Consider the following 16,517-nt stretch of genomic DNA (forward strand, 5'->3'; position numbering starts at 1 on the left):
ATCCAGAGCACTCGTGCAGGTGATCCTGCGAGTCTGCGGGACATCCCCCCGGTCTCTGCCATTTGCAGCATAGTGACAAGCCGGCGGGGTTGAGTATGTGTCCATCTTGGGATCGTCAAGCGTGCGCCGCTGATCCATCCCACAGCTCGGTTGCGCTGCATTGTAGGATGTTGTGCACGAAGCAGCCGAGGCATACGGCGCAGGCAGATCGGCCTCGACTGCCTGCGCCACGGGGAAAATTCTGCTTGGTGTTGCTTGATGAGTGTTGCTTGTATTTTCCCCCGTCGGGCGATGATGAGACCTTGATTTTCTGCTTGTTGTTGGGGCGAGGGGGAGAACGGGATCGAGAGTTGCGCTGTGGGTTTCTGTGGGTGTCACGTAACTAGATCTTCGATGGTTCTGGCTGGACACAGGTTCGGTGTTTGTCTGCTTGACGTTGGGTCGAAGCGAGGTATGGGAGGCATTCGTGCATGTGGGGAGGAGAGCAGCATCCACATGCACGAGGAATGAATTTCGTCCGTGAGCGAATGTACGGGCATCCGCGATAGCGGGGAGTGCGGATGATCACGAGAGTGATGTATGTGTGAGTGCGTTTGAGCGAGAAAGAAGATTTATTGTGTTAGCATATATTCAATTTTATAAAACTCATTTGCACCCACCTGAAGCATCTTGGCAGAGCGTACTTTGTCCCAAAGCTCGTCGTTGATTGAACGTATGAGGTTCTCATTGATAACTCCAATGTTGAAAGCTTCGTCCCGCTTGAGGCGGTCGTGCCCCGCTTGAGGCGGTCGTGCCCCGCTTGAGGCGGTCATGCCAATCTTGGCGGACACGAGATGTGTAGTGCAGGACGACGAGGTCGCCGATTTCGCTGTTGTTTCTGATTGGGTGGTTTTCCAGGTGCCAGAAGAAAAGGGATAGGGCGTCTATGTTGCCTTGAGGCCATTTTGCTTTGCTAATGTGCGTTAGAAAGGTGTTTTTGGCGCGTAGGAAGGTTAAGAACGACAGTTCGTGGTCAGGGATGGAGTGTTTCGACGCTTTGAAGGCAGAAAGCGGGCGTAACACTAAGACGGTGTTGTCTACCTGGGTAAGGCCGTAACCGTCCTCGGCTGTGGATTGAGAGGAACGCTGGGTGTCCTTGCACCCTTCAGGAGAGAAGTACCAGAGTTCTGTGTACTCGAAGTTGTTGATCTTGGAGATGGCGTACTGGGCGGGATGCAGGGTGATGAAATCACCGACGGTGAGAGTGGCGTTGAAGCCATTCATCTTGGGTTTTTTCTTCTCGGTGTCCAGGTGTTCCTTCTCTGCCTCGGCTTCTTGCTGTTCGCGAATCTCTTCCTCTTGCTGTGCGCGTGCCTGCGCGACTTCAGCAGCATTGCGTTCCTCTTGCTCTTTTTCTTGGTTCCATTCTTCTACCCATTGGCGGTGACTCTGAGTCCAGCTTACTACCATCCGGTTGGTGACCTGGTCCTCTGTCTGACCAGAGGCTCTGATGAGGTCTTCTCGGATCTCGGCGTACGCAGCGGATGCGAAATCAGGGCAGACTTCGTTGTTGGGGTCGGCCATGTTTGGGAGTGGATCTTAGATATGTCTTTAGACTTAGAATAAGAATAAAGAAGAATTAAAGAATCGATGAGCACGACTTAGTGAATGACGATGGAAATCGATGGTCGTGGCACGGAAGCAAAGATGCTGTGCCACGCCTTCTGTTTGCGCAAAGACCATATTCTATTCCTACGCTCGTGCCTCGCTACGTAATAGAATTGCAACGCATAGGAGATTATTCCCGTGGAAGTCGATGCATTCTGCTGAACATTGCCTTCAATGTTGAAGAAATCAATGTTGAGCGTGAAAGTGAATCAACCCTCACTGCCTCTGTCGATAAATAATGATTGCATGGGACCCTCGAAATTGCGAAAGAAGCCGGCGTCCCAGACATCTTTAATGATACGCAGTGGTGCGCTCCCAATTGACAATAGCAAATCATCGCAAGGCCTATCCATTATCACTTCCAGGTCGGGACGAGACAGCAGTCCAGCGAGGTAGTTGTGGAAGTGGTGATAAAAAACAGTTTTTATTGGCTCTAGTTGCCCACCAGGGGAGCAACACTGTTACAGTGGCCCCATCATTTTTCTCATCATCACGCTTCTCTGGTCTATTCTTGCTATCTCTGACTGCTTATCAACATGCACTGCATGAACATTCCAGATAGTTCTTTGATGTTCTTCCTGACTCCTCTATTTCCATAGTTGGCTTGGTCTGTGCCTTTCCTGTTCACTATAAATACTGTGATAGTTAAACTTGTATTTCTCTAACTTGAATCTACTTGGTTCTCTCTGATACTTGATCATCTTCTGAGGAAGATACTTGATTCCGATCTAGCTCTTGTAAAGAGACTAGCCTATACTTGAACTTCGTCTAGAGGGAGAGCCCCTCAGATGTCTGAACTGAACATTGTAACACATTGAACTCCTTTATTGGATCAATTACGCAAGAACTATCCAAGTCGTAACAAACACAGTAACAGTTTGTCACAAGGAACATCTTCGGGTTTTGGTCTGTTGGAACAATTGGGGGGGGGGGGGGGGTAATGCGCATTACTGTAATTGAGATTGGCCTTCAGTTTGAAGGTGCAATTGCATGCAGGACAGACCGCGTAGGTAGTGGTCTGGCCATCAAGCTTGAAGCGTGAAAGGGCGGCCTCCATCATTCACGGGATCTGAGAGTGTGTGTTTTGTCAATGAGACTCGGAATGGGGGGTTTGTGCATCCATGGCAAGGCTCAAGATTAGGTAAAGGACACCCATCAGGAACTCCTCATGTCTGCAACCGATGCCGAAAATGTCAACGGAAACGGCTTCCAGAAAAAGGGATACCTGGGCAATCTCGTCGGAATAGTCAATAGGCAAATCTTAATGATGTGCTTGCCTTTATGTTAGTGGGAAGGACATAATGTTAGAATAAACAAAACTCACAAGAATCAAATTCAACTGGCTCAGACGACATGAGAAGCCCATCTTCCTTCCTGAAGATAAGTTTTTGCATCTCGTCACACAATGTCTCTAGTTGAGTCTTGTGAGAGACTATAGCGGAAACCTTGTGCTTCACTTTCACGAGGGTCTTGATTGTCGCAGCCAGGTCATTTCAGATGGACCACAACATATCACGAGACATTGCACGGGAAAGGTGAATGCAAGCCCTTTCCATCTGTGACTCCACCACATTGAAAGTTACTTCAGCCCTTGACCAGAGCCACATCTCAGCAGCCTGGAGGGCGCGGGCGATGTGTCTGCGAAGCGAACTGTTAACACACACATGAGATCACTCACTGAGTATCGTTGACAGTGAGTTCAGCATCCAGGTAAGCCTTTCCCTTGTCCTGTTGAACTTCAGAACACAAAACCTACAATTTGTGGTGGCTATCTGAATCAGTGTCGTCATCGGTTAGGGTGATGGCGAATAATTCAGCGGCGAGATCGTCCACTGGCATTGACATGTCGGACTGATGCATTGGTGCTCGTGTTTGAAATGTCGAGGGGACAGTGGCTCGCGTTCTGGGCTGGTCTGGAGAACAGCTTGACGAGCGAGATGAAGTATGGAACTTTCACGTTCGAATGAGGGCAAAATTTTGACAGTGTGCGCTAAATGTATTGAGTGACGTCGATAAAGAGATAGCGAGGAACAAACACTAATCCTCAGTTCGGCAATTCCCACAGTCTGCGCCACTGTCAAGTGTCAGATCGCACTTTGAATATGTCAAATAAACGCACTGTATGTTCTCTCGTACAATATATCAATTTTATTCCAGATGGAAATTTATAGTATATATCACATCATCGTAGAATTAGCGTCTCAGTCCTGTCCTTACTGACTAGAGACTGAGATATAAAACCTTTAGACCCGCTCCCTCATCGCCCATAACCTTAACAAAATGCACATGTTTGATGGCAATGGACAGATCTTTGCCACCGGGATTTCTAGGCACACCGTCCACTCTGACATCACAACATTGTGCACATTTTCAAGGAAAAGTTCAACTAGGCATCTAAATAAACTTTAGATGATCAAAAAAGAAGCTATCGATGATCTTACCTCGATTAAATGGGAAAGTGGTGAGTGTTTAAGTACTGGAAAAAGAGTGAGGATTAAGGAATTATGTCAAAGACAACAATGTACTTACCAAAGTACAATGTTCGCCCAGGAGATTCCAAGTTGTTGTAAAATACTGTTCATTTCAGTCGATGCCACACAGCGCCTGCTAGTGGGCGCTCACCTGCGAGCAATTCAGACAATCACAACCAAAATATAACAAGGGGGCTGACCATAAGTAGTTAGCACTTGCACCGGATGACAGGGAGATCACCATCAGATTATGCATCATCTCAGCGAGTCTGCATGCTTTCAATCAATAATATCACGATTAAAATCAGAAAGTCACTTACCGTTTGTGGTCTGAGATCAATTTTGTCCATTTTTGCTGCTGGAGGTCTTCATCACTAACTTCACGCCCTCATCCTTGGAGAACAACACGACCTTCATTCACAATGTCTTTAGTCTGCAAAAAAACGGGTATAAATAACAATGCTTGTTGATTAATTTTTCGTCAATGCCACTCTATGTCATATTAGAAGTCTTCTACAACTATTGTACAACTACTACTTGAAATACAATGGTTGTAGACTAGAAAACAACATTGTGGTCGGAAGAGAGAGGAAGGCGTGCCTAATGTAGTGAATGACTACATAATCAAGCTCCACCACAATTTTAGGCTCAGCACCCACTCTTGAAATATTATGTAATCAATACATACTCATGACATCTGCAATTAATATTAATGTTTCCTCCGGAAAAAAAAGAGCGTTGGGGAGGAATAGAAGACTGACAACTTGATGAATTAAGATGTCACTGGTGATTTTGAATGGTTGACTGTTGACTCCAAAAGTGTCTCATTCATGTGATTGGTCGGTCATGCATTGTAACAGTGCTAGAGAACATGTGTAAAGGTATTGTAGGTATATGTAAATGGAAATGCGGAATCAAAATGTGTAATGCGGTACATGAAGATGTCAAGGACTAAAATGAGAATGTAGGTGCTTGAGATCATCCAGGCCAGTCACCAATAGAGTCCCATCACCAACTTCTGATGAAACACCATGCAGGCTGGGCACTCCACTGTCATCGTCTGACTCAATATCATGTAACTTGCGTTTCTTGCCAGTTGGGGTGACTTCTACCCACGCAGAGAGTATTGACTTTTTGATCATGCGACCTGCTGCTGGCTTTATCAGAAGTACTGCTTGTTCCACAGCAGGGTCTTCAGGCCAACCAGGTGCTTGAAGGTGTTTGTCGTAAAGTTCAATAACAGTGTTGTGCGAATGTACAAGCTTCATCCCCATCTCTTCACACCTTTCAGTCTTATGGTACTGCATAACCTGTTGATAGGACGTGTACATTGACCTGCAAAACCAGGTGTACAGGACACCGGCCGGCCAATGCACTGCCTGTATAGGCCAGTCATGCAGAACCTGTGCAGGCCGGTGTCCTATATACAGAATGATATCTCTGCACTGCCTGTATAGGCCGGTCATGCAGAACCCTTGCAGGCCGGTGTCCTACATACAGAATGATATCTCTGCAGTATCTGTGTAGGCCGGTGATGCAGACCCTTGCAGGCCAATGCCTCAGCCAGATCATGATATCTCTGCACTACCTGTATAGGCCGGTGATGCAGAACCCTTGCAGGCCGGTGTCCTATATACAGAATGATATCTCTGCAGTATCTGTGTAGGCCGGTGATGCAGACCCTTGCGGGCCAATGCCTCAGCCAAATCATAATATCTCTACACTCCCTGTATATGCTGGTGATGCAGAACCCTTACAGGCCAATGCTCCATATAGAAAATATATCTTTTGCTGATGATGTAGGACCCCTGCAGGTTCATGCCTCATATAGAGAATGATATTTCTATGCTACTTATATAGGTCAAACCAGAATATTGAAGTAGATCTGGCCAACCTGCACCCTCAATATTTATGCAGGCTGTCCTAAATGCTCTAATATCAAATGAGATTCCATACAGGAGTAGGTCTAGCCAACCTCACTCATGTAATAAAACATATATCTCATATGGGATAATATAAATGGTGACTGAACAAAAAACAAAAATACAGTCTACTTACACTCCTTATGTCGTATGGGATAGTATAAATGGTGACTAAAATAAGTAGCATAGAAATATCATTTCCTATATGAGGCATGAACCTGCAGGGGTCCTACATCTATCCCATATGAGATATATCTTTTGTTACATGAGTGAGGTTGGCTAGACCTACTCCTGTATGGAATCTCATTTGATATTAGAGCATTTAGGACAGCCTGCATAAATATTGAGGTCTACCTACACTCCTTATGTCATATGGGATAATATAAATGGTGACTGAATAAAAAATAAAAATACAGTCTACATATACTCCTTACAGGTGACTAGGGAAGCTGGCTTAATGAGCCAATATGTTATTGATTGGCTGGCCGCCCATGGCCTACATACTGCACAGACTGGCTGGCCCAATGGGCCAATATGTTATTGATAGGCCGGCCGCCCATGCTTCACATACTGCATGGACTGACTGGCCCAATGGGCCAATATGTTATCAGTAGCCCGGCCGGCCATGTCCTACATACTGCATAGACCGGGTGGCCCAAAGGCCCAAAAAGTGTTCAGTAGGGCAGCCACCCCTGTTCTACATCCCGTATAGGGCAGCTGGCCCACTAGGCCAATATAATACCAGTAGGTCGGCCGGCCATGGCCTACATGCTGCACAGACTGGCTGGCCAATAGTCCAATAAGGTATCAGTGGGTCGGTCATTCCATCTATGCATCCTGCTAAAGTATTGTCAGTGCTAACATCAATGTTACTCAAAAAGACATGAAAATCCAGTTACACCACATGGAGGTCATACTAGTGCCTCGTTCTCACATCCAAGCATCATACTCTCGTATTCATGGCCCGCCTGTCACTGCTTTTAGTGTACACCACATCACCCACTGAGTTTACAATGTAAAAGGGTACAACTCATTGACACACCATGTCAGCCAGCATGGTGTATTAACTTTTTTTAGTATGATGCACGTGGGCCTTTGTATGATAGTGTTAAGGTGAAGCAAAGGGGGAGATGAGATGTGTATGAACACAATAATAAAATATCTAAGGTTGTAAAAATAGAATTTCTGAAGAGGACAAATCTTCGTAGTGTTCAAATAAAAAGCTAGGGGATTTGGTTATTTGTGTGGGAAGGGCTGGGTTTTGCTTTGGCCGGGTGATGTTTTTGCTCGGTGTCTATAAAGCTCGGAGTTTCCTGAAAGCACGTTATCGAGAAGAAAAGGACTCGGATCGGGAGGAGAAAGAACCAGCTCTTCAGAGCGCTTAGTGATTTAGTATCAGGTAGATGTTGAGTGCGAAGAGAAAACAATACCAAACGAGCAGCTCACCACAGTAGCATCTCCTTTGGAGACCAACCCACACATTTAGAGATGTGATTTGCAAGAGGACAGTATGATTGCAAGAAATGATGTGCGCCCGTAAGCTAATAGTAGGAAAGATGATCTGATTAAGAGGTAGGGGCAGAACATGAAGGACACTGTTGTTGCACATAAGAGTCCATGACAGTGCCTAAACTTGACATGCGGTCTTGGTCGATGGATGATGATATAAAAAGAGACACAATGGTCTCAATCCTACGCCAATACTCCAAGAATGAATGTGAGGTCCATCTGCCCTGTGAGGAGCCAATGTCCGGATGCACACCTTGGAGCAGCATTTCCGTAGTGCCGTCAATGCAAAAGGCATGGCCAGGCATGGGTGGAAAACCCTACGAGGTCCAAACATTGTTGCAGCAGGAGATGAATTCCTGATGTGTCAAAGGTGACCAACCCGTAGGTGTGAGGTAAGCGAAGAGAGGAGCATCAGCTGGAAAGTTGGTGTTGACAATGGTGTGCTATTCGAGAGCAGCTAGAGGGCAAGTGTGATGCGGACGAGCAGTGATAGAAATGACGGCGGCTTCCTCTTTCACTGTCTTGGTCCATGGAATGTGGAAAGATGCAGCACAAGAGGAGTTGGGAAGAATAAAGATGGAGAGAGGTAGAACTGAACATGAGACGTGCTTGAGTGGGTCAAAAAGATTGGGGCTCGGTATGAGGAGCTCACCCAGGCTGTGAGGAGGTGAGTTGTATGAGAGTGAGTATGAGATGGATATACTGATATCACCCACCCATTTCTTGGATGGTTTGATATTGAGAACTCTCCAAATTGTGACAGTAGTGTCGGCTACTTCGCCTTGAAGACCCTTGTGATAGACAATAAGGTAATGTTTGTGTGTGGGAAGGCACAGGATGCCTCGGTAAGCAGCTTCAATATCTAAAGTGGCGAATTGAGCGCCTGCTGGAGTGTCTTGTATTATGTCTGCAAACTCGCCTGCTGTGCCCCATTCTGTGGGGTACTCGCTGGCTTCAATCTCATCGTTAATGGATGTACTCATAAAGCTGCGATAAGATAGGCGACAGCACACTCAATATTTGTTGGGGGTACCATCAATACCCTTTTTGATGACAATTTGGAGATGAGAGGAGCGGAAATGGCAAAGACAGGGAGATCCACACTAATTTTCTTGGGATGACTCAGTGCCCACTCCTCAAGCAGATGGAGCTGTAGTGCATGTCTCAATTTTGGATGTGCAAAGAGAACATGACTCTTCTCAACTTTGTAAAATTCAGTGAAACTACGTGATGCCGTCACCATCTCGGTTGCAGAGGACACTGTGTACTGACATTGGGAAAAGTGAATTGGTAAGGGAGGAGCTGGATGATATCAATGATGTAGTATCCATCTTGCTATTATCTAAATCTCCAGATTCAGATGTAAAAGCCCGAACCACTACTCTCATCCCACTTGTCAAGTCCTTCAATCATGATCTTGGCTAATTTGAGGTACCAAGCTAGTTGTAAATCCATTTGTTTGGTCTGTAGTCCTTGCAGGATGTGCTGATGCGCTGATGTACAGTGGCTCAAAAAAGTGTCCGGATGTTTGTGCAATTTTGAGTAATTGGATCATAGCAAGCCAGCACCTAAATATAACATATTGGTATAGGGACATGTCTGAAAGCCCTACATCATGGCTCGAATCTGAGCTATGTATCGTGGGAACAAACCCTTATATGGGCAAGATATGGTAATTCTATTCTTGTGACTCATTCGGACACTTTTTTGACTTTGTGTTAAACCAATCTTATTGTATGATTCTAGTACTTTGTGTTGCCTCCCTTGGCTTTAATAACTGCTGCAACCCTTCTAGGCATACTTTCTATCAATTCCTGATACTCCTCTTTGGCAATTTTTGCCCATTCTACTGCAACTCTCTCCCATAGTTCAAATAGCCCCTTTGGAGGATCTTGATAGGCAGCAAGTAGTCTCTTGAGTAATTCCCAGAGATGTTCAATGGGATTGAGGTCTGGGGACTGTGCTGGCCATAATAGAACATTGATGTCATGGTCTTCAAACCATTTTGTGGCCAGCTTTGAGGTATGCTTGGGGTCATTATCTTGTTGAAAGATAATGTCTTCTTCATTAATTCCTGACTCCTACATGCTTTTGAGTAGACACTCCTCTAGGATGGAGATGTACTGCTCTGCATTCATCCTTCCCTCCACCTCACAGAGAATCCCAACACCATTCCACCCCATGCAGCCCCATACCATCATACTTCCTCCTCTAAACTTCAGTGTACCCTTAACTTCTCTTTCTCCTAGGGGTTCTCCTGCCTTTTTCCACACATATTCCTGACCATCTGACCCCATTCTATTGATTTTTGTTTCATCTGACCAAATAACCTTCTTCCAGTCTTCCACAGTCCAATGCTGGTGCTTTAAAGCAAAGGCCAATCTTCTCTTCCTATGAGCTCCTGAGAGAAGAGGTTTTTTCTTCTTGGTTACAGCCTTGAGATTGGCTGCCTTGAGGGTGTTTCTGATTGTTTGGGTGGAGACAGGAGTAGAGATAATGGAATTGATGAACTTGGTGGCTTGTACAGCATTTGAAGCCTTGCCAGACAGAATTTGATGAACAACAGCTCTTTTGTTTTGTAGGGTAAGCTTAGGAGGACATCCCATTTTGACATTTTCCTTATCTGGTATGTTCTGCTTCATAACTGTAGCAATAGTAGACTTGCCAAGACCAGTTTTGGAAGCAATGTTCCTGATAGATAAACCAGAGGTATAAAGAACAAGGATATTATCCTTTTGAGCAGAGGAGATGGGCTTCATGATGAGTATGTTAAATTTCATGATCTTATGTGGGTTTATATATTTAGATAATATTAAAATCAGACCATATTAATATTATGGTACCACTTTCATTAAGATTATTATGTATGAATGGTCTCATTTTGTGATTTCAATATAAAGTCAAAAAAGTGTCCGAATGAGTCATAAGAATAGAATTACCATATCTTGCCCATATAAGGGTTTGTTCCCACGATACATAGCTCATCAGATTCGAGCCATGATGTAGGGCTTTCAGACATGTCCCTATACCAATATGTTATATTTAGGTGCTGGCTTGCTATGATCCAATTACTCAAAATTGCACAAACATCCGGACACTTTTTTGAGCCACTGTATGAGGCATGGTTATTGATGTTATTGGTCGAGTTGTGATTGTACTTTGTATTGATCTTACTGAAGATCAGTTTCGGTGGAGCTCAAACATGGCTAGAAACCTTTGCGTTTTACATGTGCTATTGCTTTTATTTTACTTTCATATTTTAGCTTTAAGGCCTATTATTACCAAAGAACAAGTTGAACAAATAAGCTCACCATATCAAACACATCTTGTAGCGCAGCATCTATGAACTCCTTATGTGTGATATTCCTTTCATCAGCAGAAGCTAATGCCTTGTTGAAGGCAATCTACAATAGACGATGACCACCTGGCATCCACGTGGTAGTGCATACCATCTTGGTATGAATTATATTGCAGCAGACCATGAGCTGCTGTTTGGTGCTCCATTTGGCTAAAACTTTGTGCAAATGAGCTATGATAAATCGCTGTAATGCTAGGGAGTGTAAAGTGATACTGTCCAAAGCTTTCTAAAAATTCTGGACTCTGCTCAGCAGTATCTGGCTTTGATGCTGGTGTCTTGACATGTGTTGACATGTTGAGTAGATAGAAGTGAAGTTGAGGGGTGTAATTTTGAGTAATTGGAAGGCTGGATTAATCTTAACTTACTTACAAATCTAGCCTGAGACTGTACAATATTCTGCACCACACATATGGCCAGAAAACACAACAGGTCAAAGAATATTTTAAGAATGCACTGTGCCTCTGACGCCATGGCCCTTCCAGAACCAGTAATGATGCAGCATGCCTGGGCACAATATCTCTATTGTCAGACTGGAACCTCATTTGCTTCTGCGTGCTATCAGAGTCCGACATTTCCACAGTCCAATTCTGAATAGCACTACTTTAGGAATAACCACTGCAAAGGAGCTAGAGGCTGGCATACCTATTTCATTTCAGGGGAGCTCACTGAACAGGCATGCTGGTAGCACCTATATAAATACACAGGTGCACCTTGACCACACCCTTGACCTGTGCAGTTGACATCATCATGGCTCATAGGCCCAGCAGTAGCAGCATCAATTAAAAATAATTCTGCAGTGTTATCAAAATCAGATGTACATGAATCAACAATTTCTGAGTCAGAGGACATGGCAGAATGTAATTCTACCTCTCTTGAAGGTGAGGGTAATATATGCTTCCTGATCTCTTGCAGTTTACATCACCAATAGCTTCAATTGAATGGGGAAGGTACAGCAATATTTCTTGCACAATGAAAGTAGTTGGATGGGTCCATGTATTCCCATCTCATGCTGTAAGGCATAAATGGCTAAGGATTCTGGCTGTAGGATGTCTGTGCCATGCAAGTTATTTACACATACTGCAGTGACCTAACTCCATCTTAGACGGGCTAGCCGAGGTACATAATATCCCATCCTAGATGAGCCAGCAGACCATGGCTGATGTGATAATGTCCTCATTGAAGATGGGTAGGCCAAGGGAGGTATCACAACATTTGACACTCAAGTTCCATACCCGACCATTAAGTACCAAGCACCGAGCACCGAGTACCAGGTACCAAGTCTCAAATATCAAATACCAAGTCTCAAGTGCCAAGTCTCGAATGCCGAGTGACATATACCAAGTACCAATGTGCAGAATGAAATAGAAGAATGAGTGGTTGGGGGAGAGTAGGACAGATAGCGAGCAGAGTCTAATGTGATATTCAAACTAAGGAAATACTACGAGTGTACAAGAGTTTATATACTATAGGATCTCCGACAGATTTCTGGCCGAAGCACAGTCAACGGAACATAAGGCTATTTACGAAATAGACAAGGGAAATGAATAGACTGCAGACAATCAAGAATGGAGCCGGATATTAACTGAACAAAGGGAACAAGCTAAAATGAATCGGAAATGAAGATATTGACTGTCAAGAAGATCTGGACCTATAGGGGGTTTAGGGGTAATATATTTTAGACTGGGTCCGAGGAACCGGGTGGATCGGACTGGACAATAAGGTTCAGGAACAGAATATGACAACAGCCAACAAAGGATGAAATGCAACATTCATAGAAGATTACATGTGCAATGATGAGTTCAAAGGCAGCAGAGGGCCTTGTGCACGTGAGCTAGTAGGTATATTAGACAATGAGATGGTTTAATTAAAATGCAAGGCATTTGTGTGTGATGCTTTGGAAAGAGTGATAGTCTCTTCGACAGTCTTGTGCTTCCAGTTAACTATTTCCAATGACAAGCCTGTGAAAGAGTGTGAGCATGCAGGTATCAGATGATATAGACCCACAACCCATCTGTTACAAATATCCTTTCAAGCAGTTGACACAAGTCCTGGACATGATCATCACAGCAAGAAACAACAGATGGTGAGGGAGTGTGACATAATATGAGAAACTTAAGAAAATAGTCAATCAAATAAGGTGGATCCAGAATAGATGGAAATGTGTGCTAACAACATTGATGATTAGTCGCACACAACTCAATGTCCACAAAATGTACTCATACCTGGCTTATACAATATGATTTAGTAGATAAGTGTATTGACTTTGGTTAATAGTGTATGGTAGGTATTGTGTGAAATATATACCTAATACAAACAGGTGGGCCCATCACAAGTGTATATCTGATACCAACAGTCGGCCCATAGTATGTAAGTGTAGTAGACAAGTGTAGACTTTTATATTGACTGTGGTAGGTAGTGTATGAAGTATGTACTTAATACGAACAGGTGGGCCAAGTGGGTGGCATATCAAGGACAGAATTGGATTGACTTTTGGTTCTGTAAGTCCTGCAACTATCAAAGAGAGGCATTAGAAAGCACACCTTATTGATTACTTTAATACCATCATTTGATTTCAATACAAAAACTTACATGGCATTTGCAGAATTGTCTTGCTGCCATTTCACTTTATAGGCATTGCCTTTCAATATGATTGTGGGTGTGGGATGTTTCATCAGCGCAGATTGTCACAATGACAGTAGTATTTTCTTGACTTCCAGTCCGCTGTTGATACTAGAGACCAGGCTGACACCTGCTGATGATGTACCCATGCATTCCCAATTGAGGTGAGATACCTGTTTCATCCACACCATAAATGCAATCCTCATCAATGCACTTATCTTCCAGTACTTCACCTAGGAGTTTGTACTACTCTCTATTGGTGTTTGGATTGATGGCATGGCCACACTTGGAGTCCAATGACCGTAAACATGAAGTTTTGAGTTGGTTTGCATGTCTCCGGATTTGAGATGCTGCATGGTGGTATTGACAGACATCTTGTGCATTTATGGAGCCCGCATAGGATGATATTTCAATTGTAGCTCATATACATGATCATTATGACAGGTGGAAATGATTGCTTCCTACTCCGCTTGGCCTTTGGAGCTTTAGCAACCACTGCCTTGCTCCCGGTTCTCCTAGCTGGTGTGGCGCTGTTATGCATTGTCACATCCCATTAGTATATGGGCCCAATGCCCTGCCTTTTACTCCACCAAACTGAACTCGGCTCAGAGAAATTATTCTGTCCACCAATAGGAGATGGTAGCAGGAGTTGAAATGATGCTACAACATTGTGATATCTTACAGGGGGCTTGCTTTGTGTGGCTCATTGACCATAAGGGGCTAATTCACTTGTTAAAGCAATAAGAGATGATATTATGATGTTTGAAAATGCAAAGATATCAATTTATATTTAGTAAATGAATAAAATATAAATATTATTTAATGACACATACTGACACTACTGTCACTACCAGGTCTTTTATATCATATAATAAACTCACTAGAGCATAGACTGAAGCAAAAAGAATTCAAGATACACCAATATTCATACCGTCTAATACACAATATTTCTGTGCTTCAAAATGTTTTATAAAGCATCAACACATATAAGGCATCCAGCATTACAATTTAATATCTACAGTTGGATATTTAGGCCCAACAGACAAATGTATTTCTGGATTCCCTATTAACCTACATTCAAGTTCAAAAACATCTGAAATATATTTAGGATGCTGCTATTTATATAGGTTCATCCACTCCACCCTTTGTTTATGTCTGACGGGTTTAATCATGTGATTACTAAACCAAGACAAAAGGAGATTGTCAAAGTATAGTACACTGCAGTTTTTTGGCGTCAAATACCATACTGGACAAAGGAACACAAATCACTTATTAACTTTTGCTTTACATCTGAAGGTGTGGGAAGTACAATAAGCTTTTCCTAAGATTATAAGAGATACAAGGCTACAGAATGCCAAGATAAAAAATGCCATCAACAGACTTCTTGTAGCTGTGGGAATATACATAGTTCCTAATTGTTTTTGCTTTATTGCAGTGATATGCTTTGAAATAGCTAAATTGACAACTCAGGTAAGTATCTGTGCCATTACTAATACAAAAATGGGAAACTATTTAAATTTGAAGGACAAACAAAGTGATAAAATGCTTGCTAAGGAAGAAGTTTTTTCTGTGGCCTGCCTTGGATTCCATAAGGTTTTCTTCTGTTTTGCCATTAATAAGTACCATTAGGTGCTCATACTAGTCACTAATAAAAGTATTATGCAATGCTTAGGAGGAGGTAGATGATGGAGAGGACTAGGTAGATGGGACTGACACAGCAAAAAATAAGGTTGTCAAAGAACCTGATGCAGTAAGGCCTAGGAATTCAGGCTGATTTTTGGTCTTCAGGCTGCTCATTTGAGAGATATTTACAGAAGGTGTTGAAACACAGCCGCCCACTGGAGGAGCAACATTCACACAATGAGACCTTTCAGAATTTCTATTCCAGCCACCCTACTCAAGTGGTCAGAGATGGTTTAATGGTGCATAGGAAGTTGGCCTTCTTACTTCTCCACCGACCAACAATTTTCTCAGCCTCAAATGTGCAGAAGGATGCTGAAGGTAACCTAGACACCAGCCTCAATTTGCCAACCGCAGTTTAACCCCCGCGATATATACCACTAACTCAAGGAGGAAGGGCCCAAGGGCTGCTTGGCCTTAGACCCTCAACTCTTTTACAGCGACATCTCAACTACTATTTCTAAGTCACTAGTGCCCAGCAGCTCCCCAGTCAATGAACGCAGGCTTAATATTGAGGTCATATCTTAAGTAGAAAGCAGGAAACACCAAGGTACTATCCATCTAGTCCACCTTTGGTAGGTCCAAGGACATCCAGCCGAGAAGTACGGCATGACCCCTTCGGCTGATATGACAGGAAAATCATGCACCCAGTCTCAAGCAACCGACTAGTACTTTTGCACTTCCGCTCATGTGGCCCAACAATTGGTAGACATGTTCTCTGTCTGCTTTCCCAAATTCTACCAACTGTACCAGAAAGCTTTTGATGCTAAGGTATGGTTGATGTCAGACAATAACTTATAATCATCAACTGTTAGCTTGTGTTTCTCAGTCTCTGAGCACCATAAGGCATACTTAAAAATCACATTTTATATTTGTTTGACATTTTCATGTGGATTGGAAGTCTACAGACAAGAGTTTTGCTGCAGCGAGAAAGCTCTGTGCAAGCTTTATAAATCCACAGAAGTTTTTTATACCAGTCACCAATATAAGCACTATAAGGCTTCACTTAGTAGAACACTTCCAAGTATTTAGGTCCTGATTTAGCTTATGCATTCTGATTTCCAAACACTGAAGGATGCCTTTGGAAAGCTTATTTTTATTTGTATTTTTATTACTGTCTTTATACCTCTGCTTATTTTGTTAAGTAACTCCCTTTGGTGTATTAGCAGGTGAAAAACATAATAAGGTGGAGCTAGAACACTACACTCATCCTTTGTTAGTATCTTATAGATGTTCTTAATTCCATTACTGCATTTATCAAGAATAGATTCTGTTATGGACTATTATGTGTTGTAGTAATGTTCATAGGCA

At 43.3% G+C, this 16,517-nt stretch overlaps 3 protein-coding genes across 3 annotated transcripts; all 3 read right to left on the reverse strand.

The window, feature by feature from the left end:
• Positions 1-723: 723 nt before the first annotated feature.
• On the reverse strand, positions 724-1,563 carry DEU56DRAFT_735009 (uncharacterized protein; the record flags this gene model as incomplete). The annotated part of the gene is made up of 1 exon (XM_041348418.1): positions 724-1,563. One exon carries the CDS (start codon positions 1,561-1,563, stop codon positions 724-726), a length of 840 nt encoding a protein of 279 aa, XP_041209480.1.
• A 3,499-nt stretch (positions 1,564-5,062) lies between these two features.
• Positions 5,063-5,690, reverse strand: DEU56DRAFT_755174 (uncharacterized protein; the record flags this gene model as incomplete). Its single annotated transcript, XM_041349888.1, has 2 exons — positions 5,063-5,453; positions 5,617-5,690. 2 exons carry the CDS (start codon positions 5,688-5,690, stop codon positions 5,063-5,065), a joined length of 465 nt encoding a protein of 154 aa, XP_041209481.1.
• A 5,065-nt stretch (positions 5,691-10,755) lies between these two features.
• Positions 10,756-11,378, reverse strand: DEU56DRAFT_755176 (uncharacterized protein; the record flags this gene model as incomplete). The annotated part of the gene is made up of 4 exons (XM_041349889.1): positions 10,756-10,821; positions 10,861-10,953; positions 10,999-11,078; positions 11,273-11,378. 4 exons carry the CDS (start codon positions 11,376-11,378, stop codon positions 10,756-10,758), a joined length of 345 nt encoding a protein of 114 aa, XP_041209482.1.
• Between the last annotated feature and the right edge of the window lie 5,139 nt (positions 11,379-16,517).

This window comes from Suillus clintonianus (assembly GCF_016758775.1).
Source record: "Suillus clintonianus strain FC179 chromosome Unknown DEU56scaffold_27, whole genome shotgun sequence".
Classification (NCBI taxonomy): Eukaryota; Fungi; Basidiomycota; class Agaricomycetes; order Boletales; family Suillaceae; genus Suillus; species Suillus clintonianus.